Source organism: Bombina bombina, chromosome 6 (assembly GCF_027579735.1).
Source record: "Bombina bombina isolate aBomBom1 chromosome 6, aBomBom1.pri, whole genome shotgun sequence".
In the NCBI taxonomy this organism is placed as follows: domain Eukaryota; kingdom Metazoa; phylum Chordata; class Amphibia; order Anura; family Bombinatoridae; genus Bombina; species Bombina bombina.
The window spans coordinates 338,519,421-338,541,422 of NC_069504.1; the positions used below are offsets into that span (position 1 = coordinate 338,519,421).

A 22,002-nucleotide genomic window follows, 5' to 3' on the forward strand; every position below is an offset into this window, starting at 1 on the left:
AGGGTTTATGTTATAGGTAAGTATTTAGTTTTAAATAGGATTAATTTATTTAATGCTAGGAATATTTATTTAGATTAATTTAAAAAATATTGAAGTTAGGGGGTGTTAGGGTTAGGGTTAGACTTAGGTTTAGGAGTTAATTCATTTAATATAGTGGCGGCGGTTTAGGGGGGGTAGATTAGGGGTTTATCAATGTAATGTAGGTGGCAGCAGTGTAGGGGGCAGGATAGGGGTTAATAAATGTAATGTAGGTGGCGGAGGGCTCCGGGTGCGGCAGTTTAGGGGTTAAACAATTAATTTAGTTGCGGTGGGGTCTGGGATCGGCAGGATAGGGGTTAATAACTTTATGTAGGTGGCGGTGGTATAGGGGGCGTCAGATTAGGGGTTAATAGGTATAATGTAGTTGGCGGAGGGGTCCGGGAGCAGTGGTTTAGGGGTTCATATATTTATTATAGTGGCGGCGGGGTCCGGGAGCGGCGCTTTAGGGGTTCATATATTTATTATAGGTGGTGGTGGGGCGGCGGTTTAGGGGTTAATAAGTATAAAGTAGGCGGCGGCGGTGTAGGGGGGACAGATTAGGGGTGTTTAGACTCGGGGTACATGTTAGGGTGTTAGGTGCAGACACTTCCCATAGGGATCAATGGGATATCGGGCAGTAGTGAACCTGGTTGTTCTTTGATAAGTTCCAAAAGTAGTCAGATTGTGCCGAACTTGCGGTCAGAACATCTGTAGTGACGTAACCATCGATCTGTGTCGGACCGAGTCTGGCGGATCGTATGTTACGTCACTATATTCTACTTTTGCCGGGCTGTAGGGCTTGATAACTATAGCGAATCAGCCTCGCCACAAATATTCCAGCGTATTTGCGGTTTGACAGCTTGATAACTAGAGGCCATTATATTGGACTAACAAAATTAACCAAAATAATGTACAAATAAAGGCTAATCATGTTTTTTTTTATAGATCGCTAAAAAAAAAAAACTCCTTTAAAAATACCCGCCAGTTAAACGCCATAATTATGACTGGCAGATTATTGATTCTGAAATACTGGAAATCTAATAAAGCCCCTAAAAGATAAAGAGAACAAGAGGGGTGTGTATATCAATATGCTATATAGTGATGTAAATCAAGTAAGCCAAGTGGGTACTCACATGCGACTATAGTACACTTATGTACTGGTAGGGGCGGGCTCTTGTTCTTTATTATTATTAATAAAGCCCCTAGCATGGTAGAATTTATTCAGAAACTTAAAAATCAGACAATAATGGAACAACTGGATACTTCAATAAATTCAGAAACTCAGGTCAAACGTTTTTTCTATAAAGGAAGAAATACAGATACAATTAATTGCACCTTTTAGGGACACAGTCTATCTCAAACTGGCCATTGCAAATAATGAATTTCCTGACTGGTAGGTGAGGAGGGACGGGTGAGTGGAGTGATGTATATAATGAAAAGTAATTAAGGGGGAATTATATATATATACACACACACAGTATATAAATCAAATTCCCCCTTAATTGTGTGTACAATATTTACTCAGTGATTCTGTTTCTTTGCATTGTACGAGTCGCATTTGTGTAAATCTCAGTATTGTTGTATGTCAAATATATTGGGCTAGATATTTGCCGCGGTATATTGCATTTTCGCAATCGCGAAAACACCACTAGAGTTAAGCTTTTCGTGCTAATTGGGTTGCACTTGTATTACAAGTAAAAAAAAACTCATTTCGCGCAAGCGGTAACCTGACTAGCGCAAAAATCTGAACATCCAATATCACGTGTCAATGGAGAAAAAAAAAGTGGAGAAAAAAAAGTGGAGAAAAAAACCTAACTTACGATTATCGCGCAAACACTATAGCATTTTCGCAATTGCGCTAACCCAACATGAAAATTTGAATGTTTCATATTCCAATGTTCTTAACACTATTAAAATGTGCAGTCTTTTTATATGCACACCTTCTGAGGCACCAGCTACTACTGAGCATGTGCAAGAGTTCATAAGTGTACATGTATGTGAGTTTTTGGTTCGCTGATGACTGTCACAAATTACAATCAACTCAGAAAAAATCTAATGTTCATTTAAAATTCACAGCAAGTGTTTTTGCATTGTCTTTTTATTATGCACTTGATGATTATGGAATTCGCTTTAATTTATTGGTCCTTTAAGGTTTATTGTTAACATGCATTTGGGATTTAAAATAAATTAATTTGAAAGTTTCTTTAATGTCTCTTAAAATGTTAAAACTGTAATATGGACAATGGACACAATTTGTCCAAACACTCTTGCAGAGTTCGCAGAGAGAATTCACACATTTCATAGTTAAATTAAAGTAAAAGATGGAAAATAATTAAATTTGGAGTTTCAGGTCCTTTAAGTGGAAGGCTAAATGTATTGTATTCATACACATGCAAATAAATATTCCTAGTGATTATGTGTCTAACAACATTACTTACCATTACTTTTCCTTTTACATCTTTGCTAATTGCTTGCATATTTTTGGGAACCAGAAATTTATCAATAATGTGTACAATTCCATTTGTCATCATTACATCAGTGGTGATCAAATTGACATTAGTATTCAGAACCACAGAGTCCTGCAAAATGGTTAAAATAAATTTTAAAAAGAAGCCAAAGCTATTTATAAAAAAAAAAAAAAAAAAAAAAGAATTAAATTAGATTTATAGACATGTGGAAATGTCTGTATCACAATACCATGCAGGTCTTATAACAGAAATAACACTGCCATTTACAATTAGAGCTTTAATTGCATTCTAGACCATGAAAGTCCAGTGTGCGTAGTACCTGTGAGACAGAAATGGTTAAATCTGTTCCTTGGAGAGTGGTGACCTTTGACATTGTTTTCAGATCATCGTTTACAAGCTGAGCACAAGACACCACGTGATATAAAATAACTTGGGCCATCATTCCCTTTGCAGTCCATTCTTTTATCTGACAATAGAGTGATTAAGATTCAGTGGCAAGAAAAGCATTTGAAACATCATCTTTTTACAATAATAGATATATTTACCATGGGTTCATTTTTGTAGGCTGCATCATTGGGAACAAACACAGTGAATGGACCAGTACCTCTCAAATCATTGACATTGTTTGTCTAAAAAATAAAAGGGCAATGTAAAATAAAACAATTGGGCTTTAGGTATTAGAAATATATTAGTATCTTTTTAAAACAATAAAACATAATTAAAACAATGTGTAAAGAGATGTATATGTTTAAAGTCAAAATTAAACTTTCCTGTTTCAGACAGAACATATAAAACTTTCCCGTTTAAGACAGAACATATAAAACTTTCCCGTTTCAGACAGAGCATATAAAACTTTCCGTTTCAGACAGAGCATATAAAATGTTTCTGTTTCAGACAGAGCATATAAAATGTTTCTGTTTCAGACAGAGCATATAAAATGTTTCTGTTTCAGACAGAGCATATAAAATGTTTCTGTTTCAGACAGAGCATATAAAATGTTTCTGTTTCAGACAGAGCATATAAAATGTTTCTGTTTCAGACAGAGCATATAAAATGTTTCTGTTTCAGACAGAGCATATACAACTTTTCAACATTTCACATTTTTCACTCTCTGATCTTCCTCGTTAAAGCCTGGCTCTTTTCCATGAGATTATACACTGACATGTGCTTTAGGCTGCTTCGTTAGGATTTGAATGTGAAAGGTGGCGGCCACTAGTGGCATTTGGCTCTTTTCGAAGCTGGATTTATTCTTGTGAAAGTTCAAAACACCAGGATCGGTGCAAATCCAGATTTTAGTGTGTTGAACTATAGCAAGAAGAAACTTGGCTTTGAGAAGATGCTAAAGTGCGTGCTATACCTGCCAAAGTATATAAAAAAAAATAACGGAAATTCTATCAGAATTTAAGTCAACCATGTGAACCAAAAAAATCCCCTTCTGCAATACAACATATAGTGACAAATAACTACCATATATAGCACATTAGTAACTTACACCCTCATTGTATAGCTCCAAACTCGTTTACAAGGGATAATACAGTAAACACACACGCACATATATATCTATATCTCTCTCTCTCTCTCTCTCTGTATCGCTTTTATCCAGAAATACCCCATATATACTGTTAGCAATGCTTTTCTGGGTAAAAGCTAGCGGGATACTTGCCTAGATGTGCTAATTTCTCATTGAATAATTATGTTGCTTTATTTCTTATGAAATTGAGGATTTTAATCACATGCTTTTATCTCCACTATAATTTAAATGAATAAAGCCTTTTTATTAATGTATTTAATCATCATGGTAATCTGTAGGGAAAGGACATTGTTATAATGCTTAATGTTTTTAAGCGAGTGACTTAAAACCATGGATGTAATAATCTAGAAACTTCAAAATAACTGAACATTATAAAACGACAGAACCAAAAATAGTCACATGTAAAATAAAATGTTGAAATATGTGCTGTAAGTACAAAATGTAACATACTGACAGCACTTGACCTCACTTTGCATAGAAAAAAATGATATGGAAATATTCCAGGTGTTTAAATCCAATTCACACCAACTATATACAGTTTCCGAGCAGTGTGACCTGTTATTTTGCACTTCTACAGGATTCCTGGCGCTGATACCATTCTATATATACAGACTGCAATCTGCTGTGTGCTACTATGTGATTTTAGTGAAAAGCTAGACCTGAGTGATCTGCTTCCTCCGTTTCAAAGGGCTCTAAGATTTACTTTACCTGTAACTGGTTGTAAAACTGAGAGGTTTCCGGGTTCTTTGCTAGTTCCTAAAATGAATAATAAAGTTAAGAGTTATCTGAAATTTGTAATTAAAATACTAATACATGTTGCCTTTAGCTGTAATAGAGATGTTACGTAAACAAAAACAGGATCTAAAAAACTAAGAATTTTCCATAGAAACATTTTGAAAAATATAGTTCTGAAAGAATTTGATATTGATGGCAGCACATTTTTTTTGGTTGGCAAGGGGTTAAATATAAGGCCACATACCAATATTTAGTGATTTGGTTGTCAGAAACTAATTTTGTATTTGCTGCAAGCTTTAAACTGAAACTGAAGTCATATTAAGTTTTAAATGAATAACCTCCTTGCCCGTGTGTAATCCAAGATTACAAGCACACCCTTTCTGTGTGAAAAATAACAATTAGATTTTGCAACAGGGGTAAAAAACCCACAGCTTTAAGTTATATGTTTATTTATTTCCCATGAGGCATTTGCTCTTTACCAGGGTTTCAAAACAAAACAAAAAAAATCCTCAAAATAATGTGGAGATAAAAATGAGAGAAAATAAAAATATTACATTTACAGTCATACATTTATTCTATATGAAAATGATGGTGATAGTGCTCATTTTACCTTGAACATTAACTATATTATATGTTGTTGTTATGTATATAAATAATTGATACCATTCTTGACACTTGTAGATAGATAATGCATATGATTATTCCCAACTACATATTCCTGTATGTTAGAAGACCCCAAGTTGCTGACACCACTACTAATGTATAAACAAAGCAGTTCCACATGGTGTTAGCCAGAGGTTGACTTACAGCTTGAGGAACCCTTTTTGGGGCATATTTATCAATGTGTGAGCGGACATGAAACAAAGTAACGTAACTTATCATGTCTGCCGCACATCGATAAATGCCGACAGCATATGCTGTCGGCATTTATCATTGCACCAGCAGTTCTTGTTAACCGCTGGTGCAATGCCCCCCCCTGCAGATTCGCTAGCAGGGGGTATCAATCAACCCAATCGTATTTGATTGGGTTGATTTCTGTCCGCAGCCTCAGAGCCCGCAGACAAGTAATGGAGCAGCGGTCTTTAGAACCTTCAGAGCTTCATAAATACAGGGAGTGCAGAATTATTAGGCAAGTTGTATTTTTGAGGATTAATTTTATTATTGAACAACAACCATGTTCTCAATGAACCCAAAAAACTCAATATCAAAGCTGAATAGTTTTGGAAGTAGTTTTTAGTTTGTTTTTAGTTATAGCTATTTTAGGGGGATATCTGTGTGTGCAGGTGACTATTACTGTGCATAATTATTAGGCAACTTAACAAAAAACAAATATATACCCATTTCAATTATTTATTTTTACCAGTGAAACCAATATAACATCTCAACATTCACAAATAGACATTTCTGACATTCAAAAACAAAACAAAAACAAATCAGTGACCAATATAGCCACCTTTCTTTGCAAGGACACTCAAAAGCCTGCCATCCATGGATTCTGTCAGTGTTTTGATCTGTTCACCATCAACATTGCGTGCAGCAGCAACCACAGCCTCCCAGACACTGTTCAGAGAGGTGTACTGTTTTCCCTCCTTGTAAATCTCACATTTGATGATGGACCACAGGTTCTCAATGGGGTTCAGATCAGGTGAACAAGGAGGCCATGTCATTAGATTTTCTTCTTTTATACCCTTTCTTGCCAGCCACGCTGTGGAGTACTTGGACGCGTGTGATGGAGCATTGTCCTGCATGAAAATCATGTTTTTCTTGAAGGATGCAGACTTCTTCCTGTACCACTGCTTGAAGAAGGTGTCTTCCAGAAACTGGCAGTAGGACTGGGAGTTGAGCTCGACTCCATCCTCAACCCGAAAAGGCCCCACAAGCTCATCTTTGATGATACCAGCCCAAACCAGTACTCCACCTCCACCTTGCTGGCGTCTGAGTCGGACTGGAGCTCTCTGCCCTTTACCAATCCAGCCATGGGCCCATCCATCTGGCCCATCAAGACTCACTCTCATTTCATCAGTCCATAAAACCTTAGAAAAATCAGTCTTGAGATATTTCTTGGCCCAGTCTTGACGTTTCAGCTTGTGTGTCTTGTTCAGTGGTGGTCGTCTTTCAGCCTTTCTTACCATGTCTCTGAGTATTGCACACCTTGTGCTTTTGGGCACTCCAGTGATGTTGCAGCTCTGAAATATGGCCAAACTGGTGGCAAGTGGCATCTTGGCAGCTGCACGCTTGACTTTTCTCAGTTCATGGGCAGTTATTTTGCACTTTGGTTTTTCAACACGCTTCTTGCGACCCTGTTGACTATTTTGAATGAAACGCTTGATTGTTCGATGATCACGCTTCAGAAGCTTTGCAGTTTTAAGAGTGCTGCATCCCTCTGCAAGATATCTCACTATTTTTTACTTTTTTGAGCCTGTCAAGTCCTTCTTTTGACCCATTTTTCCAAAGGAAAGGAAGTTGCCTAATAATTATGCACACCTGATATAGGGTGTTGATGTCATTAGACCACACCCCTTCTCATTACAGAGATGCACATCACCTAATATGCTTAATTGGTAGTAGGCTTTCGAGCCTATACAGCTTGGAGTAAGACAACATGCATAAAGAGGATGATGTGTTAAAAATACTAATTTGCCTAATAATTCTGCACTCCCTGTATGCCCCTTTATGTCTTCTGAAGCCATCCTCCCTGTATATTTAAGACATTGAGGCTGTCAAGACAACCAACGATGAAAGTGACAAATGATTTATGCAATTTCATCACTACTATGAAAATTATAACATTAAAGCAGTACTGCATGATAGATACTGTTTATATATATATATGGGAAAGTAAAAATCAAACTTGCATGATTCAGAAAGAGCATGTAATTTTAAGATGCTTTTAAATTCACTTCTTTTTTCAAATGTGCTTCATTCTTTGTATGCTTTGTTGCAAAATAATACGCACATAACTTACACTAGTGGAACCTAGCTGCTGATTGGTCCCTGCACACATTTGTCTCTTGTGATTGGCTCACTAGATGTGTTCAGCTAGCTGCCAGAAGTGCAAACCTGTTCCTTCAGCAAAGGATAACATGAAGTAAATTGGAAAGTTGTTTGAAATCTTATATTCTATCCAAATCACACAAAAAAATGTAGGTTTCCTGTCACTTTAATAACTAAATATTCACCAACTACACAATGCCAGTGAACCCCTAATTTGTGTATCCTATTATACAACTGATATGGCTACATTGATTCTTTACATTGTGTCTACACGTTAAATACAAAGAATTTATGCTTTATGGGGCGTTATGTGGAACAAGAATCTCACAAGAAAAAAAACACAAAATGCTTCATACATTATTATTTAAGTAATAACAACCATAAAGCACAGTACCTGAGAGATGGTTCCCCTGCAGAGGATTCCATCCCCGATGAAACCTGACTTGCAGGTACATGATCTTTCTGCTGGTCCAGTATGGTTACATACAGCAGAGTCACTGCAACCTCCATTTTTCTGAAATTAAAAAAATAAACAATAATATTGAAATTAAAATATAATCTTTAGAATATTCTAAAAAAAATGCAATATACTAAAATGTATAAAATCTATGACCAACGCTTTGTTTTCTTTCTGGATACACTGTATTATATTCAAAACACAGTAAATAATTAGAGATCATAAAAAATGAATTAAAGCAAAAATTGTTAGTAGAAATCAAACAGATCCTTATCACAAACAAAAACATCACTACTCAAGACTTTTAATAGTAATTATAATGCATATGCATGCTCAACTTAAAAAAACTCACCTGATTTATAACAAAAATTTAAATTGAATACATGATACTATTATAATATTTCTATATATTATTATTCTTTAATATAAAGTATATATGATTCACTGTAGCTTTATACATTACTTTATTGATGGATTTACATAGTAGCTTGAGTTTTTTTTCTTTTTTTTAAAACCAACTATTATCTCTTTTAAATTGAAAGGACATAAAAGTCACAATACACAAATAGGGTCAGATTGCAATTGGTGCGTGCACTAACTGCGCTGATAATAAACTTTTAATGTGGGCAGTTTAGTGCGCATATTACAAGTGGAAAAGTAAAAAGTTAACGAGCAAGCAAACCCCAATGCGTGATAACTTCAGGACTTTGCTTATCATGACTGCGTTAATTTCTTCCCCCACTGACTTCAATAGAATTTGCAGTTCAAAAGACTTTTAACACTTATCGCTCAAGTGCTAACCCGACATGCATTAGACCAATTGCACTAAACCCTAAAGGTAGTTATGCATTTATACAATGTTCTTCACATAGAAGAAAATGTTATTTTTTAATATATATCTATACCTATATTAATATATACAGGTTGTTACCGAGTGTAGAGTAGAGTTGTGGATGGGGTGTATTAAGGACCCAGTGTTTTAAGAAATCACTACCCTGATGTGTGGCTTAATACAGGCAGCCCTAGGGAAAGACAGTGTTTAAACTAACCTGTTTTAATATGGGTTTCTCTGGGGTGGAGTATTTGGAAGAGATGGGTGGGCCGATTCAACACTCCCCTATCAGGGAGATTGATTGTACAGGATTCAGTCCAGATTTTACTGGATCCTTTCTCATCTGAATGAGTTCACCTGGAGGGTGTTAAGGCTATAAAGGTCTTGTTAAAGGGACAGTCAACACCAAAATTGTTATTATTTAAAAATATAGATAAAATGCCTTTACTACCCATTCCCCAGCTTTGCACAACCAACAATATTATATTTAAGGGCCAGTAAATAAAGTAGATTTGCACACTCAACAAATGCACAATAAAAAGAAAATGCAATAGCACTTTTTTCTATTTCTACTCCCCCTGTATCATGTGACAGCCATCAGCCAATCACAAATGCATATAGGTATATTCTGCGAATTCTTGCACACGCTCAGTAGGAGCTGGGGACTGAAAAAGTATAAATATAATTATTATAATTTATATAATAATTATTATAGATATAATATTATATAAATAACATAATTTATGCTTACCTGATAAATTTATTTCTCTTGTAGTGTATCCAGTCCACGGATCATCCATTACTTATGGGATATTAACTCCTCCCCAACAGGAAGTGCAAGAGGATTCACCCAGCAGAGCTGCTATATAGCTCCTCCCCTAACTGCCATTACCAGTCATTCGACCGAAAACATGCAGAGAAAGGAAAACCATAGGGTACAGTGGTGACTGTAGTTTAATGGAAAAATTACCTGCCTTAAAGTGACAGGGCGGGCCGTGGACTGGATACACTACAAGAGAAATAAATTTATCAGGTAAGCATAAATTATGTTTTCTCTTGTTAAGTGTATCCAGTCCACGGATCATCCATTACTTATGGGATACCAATACCAAAGCTAAAGTACACGGATGACGGGAGGGACAGGCAGGCTCTTTATACGGAAGGAACCACTGCCTGAAGAACCTTTCTCCCAAAAACAGCCTCCGAAGAAGCAAAAGTGTCAAATTTGTAAAATTTGGAAAAAGTATGAAGAGAAGACCAAGTTGCAGCCTTGCAAATCTGTTCAACAGAAGCCTCATTCTTAAAGGCCCAAGTGGAAGCCACAGCTCTAGTAGAATGTGCTGTAATTCTTTCAGGAGGCTGCTGTCCAGCAGTCTCATAGGCTAACCGTATTATGCTACGAAGCCAAAAGGAGAGAGAGGTAGCCGAAGCTTTTTGACCTCTCCTCTGACCAGAATAAACGACAAACAGGGAAGACGTTTGTCGAAAATCCTTAGTTGCCTGTAGATAAAATTTCAGGGCACGGACTACATCTAGATTGTGTAGCAGACGTTCCTTTTTCGAAGAAGGATTAGGACACAAAGATGGAACCACAATCTCTTGATTGATATTCCTGTTAGTGACCACCTTAGGTAGGAACCCAGGTTTAGTACGCAGAACTACCTTGTCTGAATGAAAAATCAGATAAGGAGAATCACAATGTAAGGCAGATAACTCAGAGACTCTTCGAGCCGAGGAAATCACCATTAAAAACAGAACTTTCCAAGATAACAACTTGATATCAATGGAATGAAGGGGTTCAAACGGAACCCCCTGTAAAACATTAAGAACTAAGTTCAAACTCCATGGTGGAGCAACAGTTTTAAACACAGGCTTGATCCTAGCTAAAGCCTGACAAAAAGCTTGAACGTCCGGAACTTCTGACAGACGTTTGTGTAAAAGAATGGACAGAGCTGAAATCTGTCCCTTTAAGGAACTAGCGGATAAACCCTTTTCTAAACCTTCTTGTAGAAAAGACAATATCCTCGGAATCCTAACCTTACTCCATGAGTAACTCTTGGATTCGCACCAATATAAGTATTTGCGCCATATCTTATGGTAAATCTTTCTGGTAACAGGCTTCCTAGCCTGTATTAAGGTATCAATAACTGACTCAGAAAAACCACGTTTTGATAAAATCAAGCGTTCAATTTCCAAGCAGTCAGCTTCAGAGAAATTAGATTTTGATGTTTGAAGGGACCCTGGATCAGAAGGTCCTGTTTCAGAGGTAGCGACCAAGGTGGACAGGATGACATGTCCACTAGATCTGCATACCAAGTCCTGCGTGGCCATGCAGGCGCTATTAGAATCACTGATGCTCTCTCCTGTTTGATTCTGGCAATCAATCGAGGAAGCATCGGGAAGGGTGGAAACACATAAGCCATCCCGAAGGTCCAAGGTGCTGTCAAATCATCTATCAGAACCGCTCCCGGATCCCTGGATCTGGACCCGTAACGAGGAAGCTTGGCGTTCTGTCGAGACGCCATGAGATCTATCTCTGGTTTGCCCCAACGTCGAAGTATTTGGGCAAAGACCTCCGGATGAAGTTCCCACTCCCCCGGATGAAAAGTCTGACGACTTAAGAAATCCGCCTCCCAGTTCTCCACTCCAGGGATGTGGATTGCTGACAGGTGGCAAGAGTGAGACTCTGCCCAGCGAATTATCTTTGATACTTCCATCATTGCTAGGGAGCTTCTTGTCCCTCCCTGATGGTTGATGTAAGCTACAGTCGTGATGTTGTCCGACTGAAACCTGATGAACCCCCGAGTTGTTAACTGGGGCCAAGCCAGAAGGGCATTGAGAACTGCTCTCAATTCCAGAATGTTTATTGGTAGGAGACTCTCCTCCTGATTCCATTGTCCCTGAGCCTTCAGAGAATTCCAGACAGCGCCCCAACCTAGTAGGCTGGCGTCTGTTGTTACAATTGTCCAGTCCGGCCTGCTGAATGGCATCCCCCTGGACAGATGTGGCCGAGAAAGCCACCATAGAAGAGAATTTCTGGTCTCTTGATCCAGATTCAGAGTAGGGGACAAGTCTCAGTAATCCCCATTCCACTGACTTAGCATGCACAATTGCAGCGGTCTGAGATGTAGACGTGCAAAGGGTACTATGTCCATTGCTGCTACCATTAAGCCGATCACCTCCATGCATTGAGCTACTGACGGGTGTTGAATGGAATTAAGGACACGGCATGCATTTTGAAGCTTTGTTAACCTGTCTTCTGTCAGGTAAATCTTCATTTCTACAGAATCTATAAGAGTCCCCAAGAAGGGAACTCTTGTGAGTGGAAAGAGAGAACTCTTCTTTTCGTTCACCTTCCATCCATGCGACCTTAGAAATGCCAGTACTAACTCTGTATGAGACTTGGCAGTTTGAAAGCTTGAAGCTTGTATCAGAATGTCGTCTAGGTACGGAGCTACCGCAATTCCTCGCGGTCTTAGTACCGCCAGAAGAGCACCCAGAACCTTTGTGAAGATTCTCGGAGCCGTAGCCAATCCGAATGGAAGAGCTACAAACTGGTAATGCCTGTCTAGAAAGGCAAACCTTAGATACCGGTAATGATCTTTGTGAATCGGTATGTGAAGGTAAGCATCCTTTAAATCCACTGTGGTCATGTACTGACCCTTTTGGATCATGGGTAAAATTGTCCGAATAGTTTCCATTTTGAACGATGGAACTCTTAGGAATTTGTTTAGGATCTTTAAATCCAAGATTGGCCTGAAAGTTCCCTCTTCTTTGGGAACCACAAACAGATTTGAGTAAAACCCTTGTCCTTGTTCCGACCGCGGAACCGGATGGATCACTCCCATTAATAAAAGATCTTGTACGCAGCGTAGAAACGCCTCTTTCTTTATTTGGTTTGTTGACAACCTTGACAGATGAAATCTCCCTCTTGGGGGAGAGAATTTGAAGTCTAGAAGGTATCCCTGAGATATGATCTCTAACGCCCAGGGATCCTGGACATCTCTTGCCCAAGCCTGGGCGAAGAGAGAAAGTCTGCCCCCCACTAGATCCGTTCCCGGATCGGGGGCCCTCGATTCATGCTGTCTTAGGGGCAGCAGCAGGTTTCCTGGCCTGCTTGCCCTTGTTCCAGGACTGGTTAGGTCTCCAGCATTGTCTGTAGCGAGCAACAGCTCCTTCCTGTTTTGGTGCAGAGGAAGTTGATGCTGCTCCTGCTTTGAAATTACGAAAGGAACGAAAATTAGACTGTCTAGCCTTAGGTTTGGCTCTGTCTTGAGGCAGGGCATGGCCTTTACCTCCTGTAATGTCAGCGATAATTTCTTTCAACCCGGGCCCGAATAAGGTCTGCCCTTTGAAAGGTATATTAAGCAATTTAGATTTAGAAGTAACGTCAGCTGACCAGGATTTTAGCCACAGTGCTCTGCGTGCCTGAATGGCGAATCCGGAATTCTTAGCCGTAAGTTTAGTTAAATGTACTACGGCATCTGAAATAAATGAGTTAGCTAACTTAAGGGCTTTAAGCTTGTGTGTAATCTCATCTAATGGAGCTGATTCAAGTGTCTCTTCCAGAGACTCAAACCAAAATGCTGCTGCAGCCGTGACAGGCGCAATGCATGCAAGAGGTTGCAATATAAAACCTTGTTGAACAAACATTTTCTTAAGGTAACCCTCTAACTTTTTATCCATTGGATCTGAAAAGGCACAGCTATCCTCCACCGGGATAGTGGTACGCTTAGCTAAAGTAGAAACTGCTCCCTCCACCTTAGGGACCGTTTGCCATAAGTCCCGTGTGGTGGCGTCTATTGGAAACATCTTTCTAAATATCGGAGGGGGTGAGAACGGCACACCGGGTCTATCCCACTCCTTAGTAACAATTTCAGTAAGTCTCTTAGGTATAGGAAAAACGTCAGTACTCGCCGGTACCGCAAAATATTTATCCAACCTACACATTTTCTCTGGTATTGCAACTGTGTTACAATCATTCAGAGCCGCTAACACCTCCCCTAGTAATACACGGAGGTTTTCCAGCTTAAATTTAAAATTTGAAATATCTGAATCCAGTTTGTTTGGATCAGAACCGTCACCCGCAGAATGAAGCTCTCCGTCCTCATGTTCTGCAAATTGTGACGCAGTGTCTGACATGGCCCTAATATTATCAGCGCACTCTGTTCTCACCCCAGAGTGATCACGCTTACCTCTTAGTTCTGGTAATTTAGCCAAAACTTCAGTCATAACAGTAGCCATATCCTGTAATGTGATTTGTAATGGCCGCCCAGATGTACTCGGCGCTACAATATCACGCACCTCCCGAGCGGGAGATGCAGGTACTGACACGTGAGGCGAGTTAGTCGGCATAACTCTCCCCTTGTTGTTTGGTGAAATATGTTCAATTTGTACAGATTGACTTTTATTTAAAGTAGCATCAATACAGTTAGTACATAAATTTCTATTGGGCTCCACTTTGGCTTTAGCACATATAGCACAGATATCTTCCTCTGAATCAGACATGTTTAACACACTAGCAAATAAACTAGCAACTTGGAAATACTTTTCAAGTAATTTACTATAATATGAAAACGTACTGTGCCTATAAGAAGCACAGAAAAAGTTATGACAGTTGAAAATTAATAAACTGAAAAGTTATAGCATCAAATCTTTGTAAAAAACACAATTTTAGCAAAGGATTGCTCCCATTAGCAAAGGATAACTAACCCTGATAGCAGAAAAAAAAAAAAATACAGAAATAAACGTTTTTGTTTTTTTATCACAGTCAACTACAATCTCACAGCTCTGCTGTGAGTGATTACCTCCCTCAAAACAAGTTTTGAAGACCCCTGAGTTCTGTAGAGATGAACCGGATCATGCAGGGAAGACAATAAACTTCTGACTGAATTTTTTGATGCGTAGCAAAAGCACCAAAAAAGGCCCCTCCCCCTCACACATAACAGTGAGAGAGATCAGTAAACTGTCATAAATTAAATAAAACGACTGCCAAGTGGAAAAAAATAGTGCCCAAAACATTTTTTCACCCAGTACCTCAGAAAATTAAACGATTTTACATGCCAGCAAAAAACGTTTAACATTAATAAATTGAGTGTTATTAAAAAGCCTGTTGCTAGTCCCTGCAAATTAGGCTAAAGTTTTATGCATACAGTATAATTCCAGTTAAGTGCCATTCCCCAGAATACTGAAGTGTAAAATATACATACATGACAGCCTGATACCAGTTGCTGCTACTGCATTTAAGGCTGAGTTTACATTATATCGGTATGGCAGAATTTTCTCATCAATTCCATTGTCAGAAAATAATAAGCTGCTACATACCTCTTTGCAGATTAATCTGCCCGCTGTCCCCTGATCTGAAGTTTACCTCTCCTCAGATGGCCGAGAAACAGCAATATGATCTTAACTACTCCGGCTAAAATCATAGAAAAACTCAGGTAGATTCTTCTTCAAATTCTACCAGAGAAGGAATAACACACTCCGGTGCTATTATAAAATAACAAACTTTTGATTGAAGGTATGAAACTAAGTATAATCACCACAGTCCTCTCACACATCCTATCTATTCGTTGGGTGCAAGAGAATGACTGGTAATGGCAGTTAGGGGAGGAGCTATATAGCAGCTCTGCTGGGTGAATCCTCTTGCACTTCCTGTTGGGGAGGAGTTAATATCCCATAAGTAATGGATGATCCGTGGACTGGATACACTTAACAAGAGAAATTTTGACTTGAGTGTCCCTTTAATATAATTTATAACACTTACACCTCTAAATGTCTGCCTGTTTCTAAGCCACTACAGACTCTTATCTCATGCTTTTTTATTAGTTTTTCACAAGAGACTGCTAATCCATGTGGGCCATATAGACAATATTGTGCTCTCTCCCGTGGAGCTGTGCCTGACACTGCACTAATTGGCTAAAATGCAAGTAAATAGATAATAAATAACCATGTGATCAGGGGGTTGGCAAAAGAGGCTTAGCTACAAGGTAATCACAGAGGTTAAAAGTAAATTAATATAACCATGTTGGCTGTGCAAAACTGGGGAATGGGCAATAAAGGGATTATCTATCTTTTTAAACAATAACATTTTTGGAGTTGATTGTCCTTTTAAAGCTCTGATATTCAAAACCTCTCTGCTCAGGAAAGATATTCTAAAATGATCCTCCTACACTGCAAGATCCCTAGTGAAATTTTCAAAAGGCAGATTTTGCTTCACTACTCCAAGAAGCGTTCCCTGCATTTCTGTATGTGAAGGAGAGACAAGCCCAGTGCAGTATAGCATTGCATAACATGACAGTTCTGCTGCATTTACACTTTGTGCTTTATATTTTATATCACTTTATACTTCAGATTTAAATTGTATTAAATTTAAACGTTTTATTTTGAATTCTATTTTGTATAAATTAAAACTGAAAAACTGCAAGCTTCACTTTCCCATCATTACTTTCTAGGGGTCAGGTAATCAAACATTGTCTAGTTTGGAGAGAGAATATAGTGTTGACAGGGACAGAATGTTATAAAAAATGGGGAGGAACCTGGAAATCCCAGAGAGATGAGAGATGTCTTCCATAGAAAGTAATTAAGCCCTCTGGGATACAACATTTCACACGGAGAGAGAAGGTAACTGGAGAACTCCTGGGGCGGATATAAAGGCTCCGTTTGAATCAATTCCAAATTAAACTGAAATGTTTTCACTACAATTTAACTTGCGTCTGTCTATATTTTAGTATATATTACTTTTCTGTAAGTTAAAATAAATGTATTGTGAATTTTGAGCAAACTTCAACTGCATACAGCTGGCAAGACAAATCAGTAAGACCAGCTTGTTTAAAATGCTTAGAAAATTTCACAAGACTTGTGAGAGAGCTTCAGACATACCCTGTGAACTCCCATGTTCAGCCCAGGGAAATGCCCTGTCCCTCTCACATTCTGAGTTAAATCCAGCACACTACCAATAATGGGGCACGGAATTAAAGACCTGTCAAGTCCTTATAGAAGTACAAAATCAATACAATTTCCAGGCTCCAAAAATTTAAAAGGACCTTTATTTCTTTTAAGTAGGGTCCATAGGGAAAATTACTATGTTTCAGGCCTGCAATTGGCCCTTAGTCATGTATACATGACTAAGGACCTATTGCAGGCCTAAAACGTTGTAATTTTACCTATGGACCCAATTTATAAGAAATAAAGGTATTTTTACATTTTAGGGGGCTGGAAATTGTATTTATTTTGTACCTCTCAATTTCTGAAACTTTCAGTTTACAAAGAAGAAAATCCAAAAAGCAATGTAATTTGTAAAAGATACACATAAATATACAAAGTATGTCATTAAAGTAATACAGGAACTTTCAAAGCATAATCAGAATGTGTAAAATCACTGCTAGTTCAAAATCTAAGGCCTAGATTTGGAGTTCGGCGGTAAAAGGGCTGTTAACGCTCCGCAGGCTTTTTTCTGGCCGCACCATAAAATTAACTCTGGTATCGAGAGTTTAATCAAATGCTGCGTTAGGCTCCAAAAAAGGAGCGTAGAGCATTTTTACCGCAAATGCAACTCTCGATACCAGAGTTGCTTACGGACGCGGCCGGCCTCAAAAACGTGCTCGTGCACGATTCTCCCATAGGAAACAATGGGGCTGTTTGAGCTGAAAAAAAACCTAACACCTGCAAAAAAGCAGCGTTCAGCTCCTAACGCAGCCCCATTGTTTCCTATGGGGAAACACTTCCTACGTCTGCACCTAACACTCTAACATGTACCCCGAGTCTAAACACCCCTAACCTTACACATATTAACCCCTAATCTGCCGACCCCGCTATCGCTGACCCCTGCATATTTTTTTTAACCCCTAATCTGCCGCTCCGTAAACCGCCGCAACCTACGTTATCCCTATGTACCCCTAATCTGCTGCCCTAACATCGCCGACCCCTATATTATATTTATTAACCCCTAATCTTCCCCCCTCAACGTCGCCGACACCTGCCTACACTTATTAACCCCTAATCTGCCGAGCGGACCTGAGCGCTACTATAATAAAGTTATTAACCCCTAATCCGCCTCACTAACCCTATCATAAATAGTATTAACCCCTAATCTGCCCTCCCTAACATCGCCGACACCTACCTTCAATTATTAACCCCTAATCTTCCGATCGGAGCTCACCGCTATTCTAATAAATGGATTAACCCCTAAAGCTAAGTCTAACCCTAACACTAACACCCCCCTAAGTTAAATATAATTTACATCTAAGGAAATAAATTAACTCTTATTAAATAAATGATTCCTATTTAAAGCTAAATACTTACCTGTAAAATAAACCCTAATATAGCTACAATATAAATTATAATTATATTATAGCTATTTTAGGATTAATATTTATTTTACAGGCAACTTTGTAATTATTTTAACCAGGTACAATAGCTATTAAATAGTTAAGAACTATTTAATAGTTACCTAGTTAAAATAATAACAAATTTACCTGTAAAATAAATCCTAACCTAAGATATAATTAAACCTAACACTACCCTATCAATAAAATAATTAAATAAACTACCTACAATTACCTACAATTAACCTAACACTACACTATCAATAAATTAATTAAACACAATTCCTACAAATAAATACAATTAAATAAACTAGCTAAAGTACAAAAAATAAAAAAGAACTAAGTTACAGAAAATAAAAAAATATTTACAAACATAAGAAAAATATTACAACAATTTTAAACTAATTACACCTACTCTAAGCCCCCTAATAAAATAACAAAGCCCCCCAAAATAAAAAATTCCCTACCCTATTCTAAATTAAAAAAGTTACAAGCTCTTTTACCTTACCAGCCCTGAACAGGGCCCTTTGCGGGGCATGCCCCAAGAAGTTCAGCTCTTTTGCCTGTAAAAAAAAACATACAATACCCCCCCCCAACATTACAACCCACCACCCACATACCCCTAATCTAACCCAAACCCCCCTTAAATAAACCTAACACTAATCCCCTGAAGATCTTCCTACCTTGTCTTCACCATCCAGGTATCACCGATCCGTCCTGGCTCCAAGATCTTCATTTTTGGGGGCTTTGTTATTTTATTAGGGAGCTTAGAGTAGGTGTAATTAGTTTAAAATTGTTGTAATATTTTTCTTATGTTTGTAAATATTTTTTTATTTTCTGTAACTTAGTTCTTTTTTATTTTTTGTACTTTAGCTAGTTTATTTAATTGTATTTATTTGTAGGAATTGTGTTTAATTAATTTATTGATAGTGTAGTGTTAGGTTAATTGTAGGTAATTGTAGGTAGTTTATTTAATTATTTTATTGATAGGGTAGTGTTAGGTTTAATTATATCTTAGGTTAGGATTTATTTTACAGGTAAATTTGTTATTATTTTAAATAGGTAACTATTAAATAGTTCTTAACTATTTAATAGCTATTGTACCTGGTTAAAATAATTACAAAGTTGCCTGTAAAATAAATATTAATCCTAAAATAGCTATAATATAATTATAATTTATATTGTAGCTATATTAGGATTTATTTTACAGGTAAGTATTTAGCTTTAAATAGGAATCATTTATTTAATAAGAGTTAATTTATTTCGTTAGATGTAAATTATATTTAACTTAGGGGGGTGTTAGTGTTAGGGTTAGACTTAGCTTTAGGGGTTAATCCATTTATTAGAATAGCGGTGAGCTCCGATCGGAAGATTAGGGGTTAATAATTGAAGGTAGGTGTCGGCGATGTTAGGGAGGGCAGATTAGGGGTTAATACTATTTATGATAGGGTTAGTGAGGCGGATTAGGGGTTAATAACTTTATTATAGTAGCGCTCAGGTCCGCTCGGCAGATTAGGAGTTAATAAGTGTAGGCAGGTGTCGGCGACGTTGTGGGGGGCAGATTAGGGGTTAATAAATATAATATAGGGGTCGGCGGTGTTAGGGGTAGCAGATTAGGGGTACATAGGGATAACGTAGGTGGCGGCGCTTTGCGGTCGGAAGATTAGGGGTTAATTATTTTAAGTAGCTGGCGGCGATGTTGTGGGGGGCAGGTTAGGGGTTAATAAATATAATAATAATATACAGGGGTCGGCGGGGTTAGGGGCAGCAGATTAGGGGTACATAAATATAACGTAGGTGGCGGTCGGCAGATTAGGGGTTAAAAATTTTAATCGAGTGTCGGCGATGTGGGGGGACCTCGGTTTAGGGGTACATAGGTAGTTTATGGGTGTTAGTGTACTTTAGGGTACAGTAGTTAAGAGCTTTATGAACCGGCGTTAGCCAGAAAGCTCTTAACTCCTGCTATTTTCAGGCGGCTGGAATCTTGTCGTTAGAGCTCTAACGCTCACTTCAGAAACGACTCTAAATACCGGCGTTAGAAAGATCCCATTGAAAAGATAGGCTACGCAAATGGCGTAGGGGGATCTGCGGTATGGAAAAGTCGCGGCTGAAAAGTGAGCGTTAGACCCTTTAATCACTGACTCCAAATACCAGCGGGCGCCCAAAACCAGCGTTAGGAGCCTCTAACGCTGGTTTTGACGGCTACCGCCGAACTCCAAATCTAGGCCTAAATGTATTAAAATGCAAATGAGAAAGTGCAAAGCTTAAATGCAATAATACTGCAATTACCCAATCTGAAATGTATAGCAATATATAATACAAAGCACAAAGTGTAAGTGTAACAAAACTCTCATATCATGCAGTGTTATCTTGCATTAGGCTTGTCTCTGCTTCATATGCAGAAATGAGAGAGATCTTGCAGTGCTGGAGAGTTCCACCCTTTTTCTTTTGAAAATTCAGTGAGTTCTGCCTTTATGAAGTCTAAATGACAATTTCTCTCCAAGATGGAGAATCTTTGAATATCAGGACCTAAGTGAGTAATGGGGGGTTCTGTGTCAATGTGGTGAAGGAAAGTGCTGGAGTGTATTATACCAGTGTTAAAAGACTGTTGCCATTTGGATTACATGCTATACTATATGCTGAAAACTCAATGTTTGTTTGGTTTGCTGGAATACTGCTGTGAAATACAAATAAACAGGCTGCAGGCCTTTAAACTTAAACAAACAGTTTGGAGGTGTGTTCCCTAAAACCCTAGAGGGCTATGCAGGTAGAGTCCCATACAGACAGGCAGTCAGTTACAAGGTTTATATATTGATAGATAGATATTAATATTTATTTAAAAATAAAAAGAACAGTTTCTTTTAAGTGAAGAACATTGCAATGTAAAATATACAGTAAAATTTTTTTAAAAATATATTAAAATTGATTTAAAAATATTTTTTTGCTTAAATGTATTTGAGTGGAAAGGGTTTAAAAGTGTGTGTGTGTATGTATATATATATATATATATATATATATATATATATATATATATATATGTGTGTGTGTGTGTGTGTGTATATATGTGTATATATGTATAAATATGTGTATATATGTATATATATATATATATATATATATATATATATATATATATTTAAATTATGTATTTATATACATATATACACATATACACTTTTAAACACATAAATACACATGTATGTACACATATTTAGACACACAGATGCACACACACACACACACACATATATATATATATATATATATATATATATATATATACCTTGTCATATACCATATACCGTTTAACCCTTATAAACATTTTTTATTAATATTGATATGAAATATTTTAATCAGAAAATATAAATAAGAGTAATAGTTTATTTGAATGTATTTATGTTGTGTTTGGTGCAATTTTTCTTTAAAGCTTACACTTTATGCTAGGACTTAAGTCGCTCTAAACTAGCGAGCGCAAATTTTGTTTGGGCTTGAGCGCAACTGTTTACTTTTTCCAACACATAACTATTATTACTATATAGTAATTTTTACAGCAGTGGTCAATCGGAAAGCATGGCTTTGAGTAAGCAAATTGTTTGAAACAACAGCACACTAGTCCACATCATGATAAGACATAATTCCAT

The 22,002-nt window shown here is 37.6% G+C and overlaps 1 protein-coding gene across 2 annotated transcripts in view; it reads right to left on the reverse strand.

The window, feature by feature from the left end:
- Positions 1-22,002, reverse strand: part of STAB2 (stabilin 2) — a 324,351-nt gene that overhangs the window by 60,080 nt on the left and 242,269 nt on the right. For both annotated transcript variants that reach the window (XM_053716971.1, XM_053716970.1), the window contains 5 exons: positions 8,141-8,260; positions 4,726-4,773; positions 3,032-3,115; positions 2,806-2,952; positions 2,457-2,597 (listed from right to left, as the gene is read on the reverse strand). In XM_053716971.1, coding sequence (XP_053572946.1) covers positions 2,457-2,597; positions 2,806-2,952; positions 3,032-3,115; positions 4,726-4,773; positions 8,141-8,260 — 540 coding nt within the window. The remainder of the gene's footprint in view (positions 1-2,456; positions 2,598-2,805; positions 2,953-3,031; positions 3,116-4,725; positions 4,774-8,140; positions 8,261-22,002) is intronic.